At 42.9% G+C, this 9,115-nt stretch overlaps 1 protein-coding gene across 6 annotated transcripts in view; it reads left to right on the plus strand.

The window, feature by feature from the left end:
• The window catches only part of LOC111868702 (sushi, von Willebrand factor type A, EGF and pentraxin domain-containing protein 1), a 372,141-nt gene that overhangs the window by 140,651 nt on the left and 222,375 nt on the right, over nt 1-9,115 (plus strand). For all 6 annotated transcript variants that reach the window (XM_023859599.2, XM_023859603.2, XM_023859601.2 and 3 more), the window contains exon 3: nt 5,937-6,039. In XM_023859599.2, coding sequence (XP_023715367.1) covers nt 5,937-6,039 — 103 coding nt within the window. The remainder of the gene's footprint in view (nt 1-5,936; nt 6,040-9,115) is intronic.

The following is a 9,115-nucleotide window of genomic DNA, read 5'->3' on the forward strand; positions in this document are numbered from 1 at the left end:
AAATTTACTGTCTTCTTGGATCTTATGCCGTTAGTCTGGTAGACCAAATTTTCGGAGAAACCTGCTATCTCTGTCTTCAGGGTACCCCCCCCCCCCAGAATTTGGTAAGGGCATATTGCCGTCGTATCCAGGGAACACTATAGAAAATGTACAGCCTTTTCCTCTAAAATTTCTGGCCTGATTTACCAGATTAGACGGTGTCACAACCCATATTCGCCTCCACGACGCCTCAAATTTATCATAAAGTGTACTTCCCCGTTGCTCAGACATTCAGTCCAACAAATGCTTAAGTGTTAATTTTACATCGTATATTAGGTAACATAAGTATGTAATTTTATACTTTTAACGAGTAATTTCACTCGTGTGTTAGTATTGTATGTCGGGCTCGGGAGTAGCTAGCCCAGTCCTAAATGAATCTTAAGCAAGACGGGGTTCTTCACTGCTTGCAATTGTATACCTATGTTACAGATTATAATTATTATTAATATTATTGTTATTATTATCATCATTATCATCACACTTATCTTTTGCGGAAGAACTTACTGCCTAACCTCAGGTTCTGTCTGTGCTAAATACAGGGTGTCCCAGGAGGAATGTGCCAAACTTCGGGAGGGTGTTCCTTATGTTAAAGTATGCCGATATAACCCAAAACACCTATGTCCAAAGTTGAACGGTTACGGAGATAATGGCCNCCAGTTATTTCTTACTTGCCACTATTTAGTTGAAATGTAAAGAATATTTTCTCCCGGCAGCCATGTTTTTTATATTTTTCAAAAAAATAAAAGAGAGGTAGAGAAGAAACCCAAGCCATGTTTTTTATATTTTTCAAAAAAGTAAAAGAGAGGTATAGAAGAAACCCCCTAAACAATATTCAAATATTTCTCGCAGCTGTATTACTACACCCCGTTTCAGGAACATATGAATGAGATAATGTTGCTCCCACCTCACAAGTTTGTGTTTCGTCCATGCTGCTGTTACTGATTGCAGGAAATAAATACGCTTTAGTTTATGTTGACCTCCAGTGACATGACGTTTATATAAAATCCACGAGAATCGGTCAGTACACAGAAAAATTGAAAGGGGATGCACACAGACCACAATGTGGTACAATGAACGTATATTTACTTGAGGAAAGAAGGAGTGTATTTAATTCTCACGGGAGAAATTCTTGAAAATGGGCCATAAAGTTTTTGGACAAATACGCGTTTTTTTTAATTAAAACTGTTCCTAATATTTACAAATGCTCTAGTCACTAAAAGTGAATGGATTACTGATATCATAAACATTGGCTAATGTAGGCCCACAGAAATTAAGAGACATTCGTAACTTTGTCATGTTATTAATTACATATTTTCAGCAGGATGTGAGGAAAGTTTCGATTCTGAGCAAAGTTAAGACTTCACAGAATGATATGCAAAGAGAACTTGAAGGGTTGCGTGAAAGTGGATAGAGGACAGTATGCTGCCCTAAGTTTTTGTATTCGACAGACATTTGAACATCAAGATTCTAATTTATATTTATGCGAAAAGGCACGTTTAGTCAAAAGTGGGTTATTTCTGTTTTATCCGTAATTTTGTGCTCATTTCCGAAAATGGGCAGGACTTTTCTTGCCTTATACTTGGCTTGCCCTGGAGATGAAAGCGACTCTGGACTGTACATAAAAGCTTGCACTCTTTCTAGTTACCGCTGTGAGAAACCTAAACCTAGTTTCCGAAATATTACGTAGAGATTGTTCAACGTAATATTTATCAGATGACTATACCACTGGGGATTTATATTTTCTGGGATATAACGTGATGTAGTCCGTTGGTAGTCAACAGACATTTCGGCGGAAGATGGCATTTCCATCTTCAGAGTCGAAGAATAAGCAAAGCAAAACACAAGTATTGTGACGTGTATTAGTGACTATAGACGGGGTTCGGATTGGTGATTAGATTTATTGACCACGTACATGTCGTAACTACAAATAAATATAACACTATTGTTGATTTTTACACTACAAATCACGCCACACTAGATCATCTCAGTCTGTTGTCACCAGTATTCGTAACAGCCCTCAACAATGGCTTTTCCTTTGCAATATTTTCACTATCCGTTTCCTGGCAACGGATTTTGACACACGAACTATAACAGTCACGCTCAGGATATCACTGTACTGCAACACATAGAAAGTCTTAAAATCAAACACCAAGTCTTCCCAACACATGCTGATTTACAAGTCTGAAGTGACCTGCTCTCAGTAATCCCAATGCCTCAACTTTTTTCCCCCAGTTTCCTAACCTGGCAGGCTGGCGCCTCGAGCTAGACTGACTCAAAATCAAAGTCAAAGCCAAATCACATTGCGACTGACGGCCAGTCAGTAAGTCTCAGTATCGAGCCCCATCTGTGGCTCGTTACCGGATATTTATTACTGTTTGACAGTTACGGTCTTGTTTTTGTGGGGCGCCCTCTGCCGAGAGGAGGGGTCTGTCTTTTTTATATGCTGCTGGTCCTGGCCAGCGCAGCCTTTCTCGAGTCCGAGTCGCTTGGGACTCACGACCATATTTTGCTGTCTCAGATTTGAGACTTACCTTTTCGTCGCCTCCTATGACTAGCAGGGTCACGGTGGAAGTATTCGACCCCGCCTCCACACTGGTGACTGATTCAAAGGACCTTCCATGTCTTTTGTAACCACTCGGCACGTATCACAGCAGAAAACACAGCCTCGGCGCGGACAAATAGAAAACACCTGTCTGCATCACTTCATCTATTTCTGTGTGACGACACCGCGTACGCGTAAGCTGCATGAGCTCCATAGCAACGATCCGTGCGCGGACCACAGAAACCACTTCTCCTGTATTGTTGGCCGCTTGTGTGTTGCAGGCTTTGCCTTGCAGTGGACCTTGATGTAACATTAGGAAGCAGGTAGCAACCTCTGTTGCTGGTTTCTAGCGATCTCTGCTGCTTGCTATCTGCTTCATGCTAGTCCCCTGCTTGTCTTATTCCTCTACCCTGAAGTAGGAGGAGAAATGTTTCTCCGAAATGTTAGTTGACTTTCAACGGAATATACTGCATGATAAAATTCATCATAATCTTTGCTGTGAGAACCTTAGATCGATCATACGTGAATCAAACCTTGCCACAAACTTTTAGGAACTCATTGGATTACGCTCTGCGCAGATGTTTTCCGTCTTGTCGAAAAGATTCTCAACAGTAAAACTGTATCTGTAACACGTGAGTATCTGTAACAATAGCCGATACAAAAGAATTCAAGAAATATGTCTCAGCCTGAGGAATGAAGTTTCATTAAGAGAGGTATTAAGAGATGGGAGTACGCGGTAGCGTAGTTGGTTGAGGCACTATGCTGCAAGCCGGAAGGTTGCGGATTTGAGCCCCGATGAGGAGAATTTTTTTCAATTTATCTAATCCTTCCAGCCTCACTATGGCCCTTCGGTCGACTCAGCCTCTAACAGAAATGAGTACCAGGAATCTTCCTGGTGGGAAAAGCGCGTCAGGCCGGCGCGTCAGGCTGACAACGTCACCTAAGTTTCTGAGGCGACTGTTTGGAAGATGTGGGATCCTCGACGTCCCACAATCCTATGGGCATTCATGGCCTATTTCAGGGATAGCTTTACCATTTTTACCTTTTTATTAATTTAATAAAAATACGAGAAAATTAATTTAACCGATTTTTAATTATCGTAGGTAACTCTTTATATATATTGTAGCGTGTTTCGTGTGTCACGCTACAAATAAGTTCACGCCGTTGTTTGGTATAGCGAATTTATTCGGTTCGCTCACCTTAGACACACCTTACAATCATTTGTACTTGCAGTGTTACAATTACTGCTCACAATATCTCGGCGATGCTGGACTGTCTTCTCTGGCGGATTCCGAGACTGACTCCACTCCGAAGGCTTGGTAACGACCGACTTCTTAGATGGCTCGATGGAGACTGAAGACTTCTCGTCGAAGCCGGGCTTTTATAACCTCGGCCGCTGGTAGGCAAATGAATCCTCTGTTATAACCATGGAGACTCCTGTTAGAACTACAATGGAGCAATTGTTGTTTCCTATGCAACGGTCTATTCTAGCGTTTCCATAGAAGTGACTCTTCCGGATTCCCGACACGTTGCATTGCTCCCTTCTAAAGGTTGTTCGTCCCCGAACAGCCTAAAGGTTCTCCCTCGGTTTCGATTCGCGGTGTTCTGTTGGAAACGTCTGCAATCGGCCTTGGTGTCCTTTGCGCGTCTTATTGCGCCGTCCGTTTTACCGCATCCGCCCCTTTCTTTAGTGGTGCTCGTCCCGAGCACTTCCGTAGCCGAGAATTTGTCGGTCTCTTTGTTTTACATTCATTCTTCCATTCTCTATTTACCCTCGTCGGGGAGGCCGGTACTTCTACGTTACCGGTTCCTCCCATAAGAGCCGTTTCCCTTTTTTCGTTTTGGAGGGGGTCGACCCCTCCACAAGGTCCAATCTTTCTTTCGGCGTAGGCCGACGGGGGATTTGGCTATATCGTTTGGGGCTTTCCTCCTTTCCTCGGATATAGAGGCTCCTTTACGTCTCGGCTCCTTACGCCCTTGCTGCATTCCTTTTTCGTCTGATGTCTCCTCCCGGGCATGAATCCTGTCGCGTTTTCCTTCAGTATGCCGTTCCTCACCCAGTTCTTTCTGGGGATCCTGTTGCGCCGTGCTACTCTGGCACGGAAGGTCGTCCCCTTGCTGGAGAATCCCAACCTCTCGTGGGGTCCGCGCTTTGTCTGGGTGGTGTCCCTGAGGATGTCTATCTTGAGTCGTGACACACTCGCCCGGCGTATTGTCCTTCTGTAGTCGGCGGCCAATTCTTTACGCTGGTATCCGAAGATTCCCTTGGGAGTTTCCTTCTTGGAGTCAGTTCTCCAACGTCGTGACACTGTCGCGCGACGGGATGTCGTTCTGTGGCCGACGGCCAATTCCTTCTGGGGTTTATGAATTACCCGTGTTCCATCCTTCGCTGTCTGGCGGCGGCACTCCGCGGCCAGTTTCTGGTCCCTACGCCTTTTCTTCGGTTCTCCGACCGGTATTCTCAGGGCGTCTTCTACGGGGACCTCTTCTCTCTGCGTCGCCTCAGGTTTCATGTTCACTGAGACGGGCTCCACTACATCTTGGCAGGCTCTCGTCTCTTCCTGCCAGGCGTTCATATCGGCTTTCAACTTCTTGGCTCGCATGGCGGCCATTTCTTCTCGCCATGCTTTCTGCTCGGCCATCATTTGTTTATGTCGGGCGTCGGCCTTGGCCTCGTTGACATCTGCTTTTTCTTCGTAGGCTGTCATTTTCTTCAGCAGAAGTTCCATCATCTGCTGCATGTCCATTTTTTTGTTGTTGTTGTAGGACGCGTGTTAAAGTTTGTAAAACACTTCTGACACCAATGTAGCGTGTTTCATGTGTCACGCTACAAATAAACTCACGCAGGTCTCAAATTCCGTAGAACATTTATTGTTCTTCACGCTTACACAATCACACGCTTTACAATTGTCAGCCTACACAATTTCTCGGCGATGCTGGACTATCTCTTCTGGCGGTTATTCCAAGACTGACTCCTTTGAAGGCTATTCCGAGACTCTCTTCTTCGAAGACTGATTGATATATATATGGCGGTAAGGTTTTCAGCCTTACGCGTCGGCCACCCTTCCCCCCCAAGAACATTCCAAGAATATTTCTGGTACTCATTTCTGTTAGAGGCTGAGTCGACCCCAGGGCAATAGTATGGCTGGAAGGATTAGGCAAATTGAAAAAATTAAATGACCTCATCGGGATTCGATCCCGCGACCTTCCGGCTTGTAGCATAGTGCCTCAACCAACTACGCTACCGCGTGCATATATATACTAGTACATATATGCACACGGTAGCGTAGTTATATAGATGTGTGTGTGTGTGTGTACATTTTGTGCCAGAAATGAGAATTTCTTGTTCCTACAGGAACAGAAATGCCTGAGGAAGTGCTCGTCGGATGAAGACTGCAAGAGTAAGAAAAAGAAATGCCTGTGTGACGGCGCTTGCGGAATGAGTTGCATCAAACCAGGTAGGATCAGTTTCGGTCTATGAATGCAACATTTTTCAAAGCATTAAATATCTAGATTAAGAAGCTTGTGCTTAGCTTCTGCCTCAGTAATTCTCGTTGTTACACATATACTATACGTAAGTGATATACGTGGAAATTTATGTTATGGCTCCTGTGCAATGTTATATGTCACGTTTTTCAGTTTTGTGAAAAGCGAATTTTATTATTATTATTATTTAGTATAATTTCTGTACTGTTGACTAACTTGGTAGTACTAAATTAACACCAAAATGTATAAATGATGCAAAATGACACAATTACAAATTTGAAATTACATGTTCGATGTTATTATTATTATTAGTAGTAGTAGTTTTAGTATCACTCACACTACATTGCGTCGAATGATTTGGTGGTTATGAATAATGAATTTAAGGGGAAGTAGCTTGAAACTGTCGTGGATTTAGTTTTAGGTTATATCCTGGAATTTGCTTAAAGGGTTTAAGAGAAATCACGAACATCTTCATTCGGGGGCAGAGGGCACGGTAGATCCAAATAGCGTTCCTTGTATTTCGTCTCGAATAATTCTGGGGATTGCAAATTTTTGGAAATTGTTACCGGAGATTTCCTTTTGAGAGTTCGGCCAGCACATGAAGTGCAAAATGTTTAGATCTAATCTAGACCTTTATGATTATACGTTAATGTCAATAAAACCCAATAACAATAAATATATCAGAAATTTTGTAGGACTCAGCTCTTTGGACTGGGAGGGGGACATACTACATCTACATGGTACAGCATGACGACACTGCATAATTCAGACATCCTCAGGGTGGGATTCTAATTCAGTGTTTGAACGATACAAGAACATAAGCACGTTAGACTTTCGATTACAATGACTTTTCTATAATTTCATGGCTAGAATAATTACCAGATGAAAGCAAGTTTGCATTTAGATAGCTCTTATTTTATATTAGCGAATGTATACATATGTAAACCTATATTACGCTCATGCATATATAATCACGCCGGTCACGGTAGCCGAGCGGTCTAAGGCATGCACTGTCTTCGCTCGCTCGGAAGCCGGGATCGTGGGTTCGAATCCCACTCAGAGCATGGATGTTTGTGTGCGTTTTTCTGTGTTTATGTACAGGTAGAGGCCTTGCGACGAGCTGATCACTCGCCCAAGGAGTCCTACCGTATGTGTAAGATCTAGTAAACCGAAATGAAACGGAGAGTATTATGGAGGTAGGCCTACGCCCAAAATTGGGGCTCTAGCGCCACAGGAAAAAAGAATATATATATATATAATCACACATATACAGGCTGAAACAAATTTTATGTATAGGTTGTTCATATTGTGATTCCTCATGAAATGAAGTCGAAAATACTATATAACATACGTACCGTGACGTTTAGTTTTCAAGACACAAGTCACCGTTAAGTGGCCCAGTATATCAAATCATCAAATCGGCCTCCTTCAGTTTCAAGGCAAAAGCAGTTTCCTTAGGAATACGCCGTAACATATTGGCCTATACCATTGTCACATCTACTTGAATTCTTATCACGGGATCTTCGATAGTCCTGGGCATAACTGTTCTTCTTCAGGAATCCCTGCAGAAAAAGCCCATGGGACTTAGATCCGACGACCAAAGAGACCCTGAAATCGGTCCTCCACATCCAATCCACTATCCTGTATACGTCGGGTTCGACCACAGCAAGATATATTCGCCATAGTGAACTGGAGCTTCAGCGTGCTGGAACCATTGGCATATCTTCAGTCAGCCCCGCAGAACAACTTTCGTTGATCAGTCAGCCAATCAGGTGGCACACAGGGCCCCACGACAGTGCCTCAAAGATTTCGGCTGAAGCGGACTTGACACCCACGTTCGAGGGCAGAGGACGTTTAACACACCATCAAGCGTAAAATATTCTTCTTTTTTCACAGAATTTTAAGTAGAAAGGGCTCATCCGCAGGGTATAAATGACTTGGCTATTCACAAAACTGCAGCCTTAGAGGAGGATCGTCGGGAAACAAACTGCGTTCCGTTAGTACTGGTATGGATACAACTGATGTCATGAAGTCCTTCGAGGCTTCTCGGTTACGTCAGTCCAAATTCTTGTGCGATATCACTTGATATTCTCCAAAGTAGCCTACTTTCCTTGTTTTGATATAATAAAACAAGCTTATGAGACCACATTGGTGTCTGTATATCTCTCAGTCTGTCCGTGTCTCCTCCCATAATATTTATGCATATGAGGCTTATGAAATTACCTTGCTGAGTGTGTGCCTGTGTATTTCTTCTATTTTTTTTTTAGTTTTCTATGCGGTACAAACCTTATCAAAAGAAATTAGGCGATTAATTCTTCCTAGAAGTTTTTGTTTTGCCCTATGTGTTCCCCCAACTAGTGTTTTGTGAAGAGCGTGCTTTTTGTGACAAATCGATTTGTCTCGGACGCTTACGACATCTGAACCTGTCGTCTGCGAGCCATATTACAGCGCTTTCGACCGTGTGTTCTCGCATCAGTTCTTTGCTACATTCTAATTACTGACGTTCAATATATCGAGATTTATGACAGAAAGTTCAGGTGCTTTATTTGCTCGAAGTGCCTTATCGTTGCTTCCCCAGGGAAATTCAAAACCATTAATAATGTCACGATACCATTAACTGTTTACTCCACAATGACCCGCTGTTATGTTATGAACAGGTTTGTATTTCTTGGTATTTTGCCAGGCGTAGGAAAAGTTTTACAACACGAAAAATAAAACAGACGTCACATACGTCACTGTACCTAGCCTGATCGCCTTCCGCATGTAGGTTCCCCGACTGGTTCTAATAATATTCTGGACTTTCTAAAGATAGCTTAAAGAGATCTGAGGAATTTGTCTACTACACAGAGAACTCAATATATACATAGAAAAACTTTTAAAAAACAAAATAAATACATATATTTAAATAAAAGATTTTGGTTTTCGGATTCGAAAGAATATGTGCATATGATGTCTTCTTGATCCATCCATCCATCCACCTCTCCGCCCATCCATCCACCCATCCATCCACCCATCCACCCATCCACCCATCCATCCACCCATCCATCC

Source organism: Cryptotermes secundus, unplaced genomic scaffold (genome assembly GCF_002891405.2).
Source record: "Cryptotermes secundus unplaced genomic scaffold, Csec_1.0 scaffold1359, whole genome shotgun sequence".
Taxonomy (NCBI): Eukaryota; Metazoa; Arthropoda; class Insecta; order Blattodea; family Kalotermitidae; genus Cryptotermes; species Cryptotermes secundus.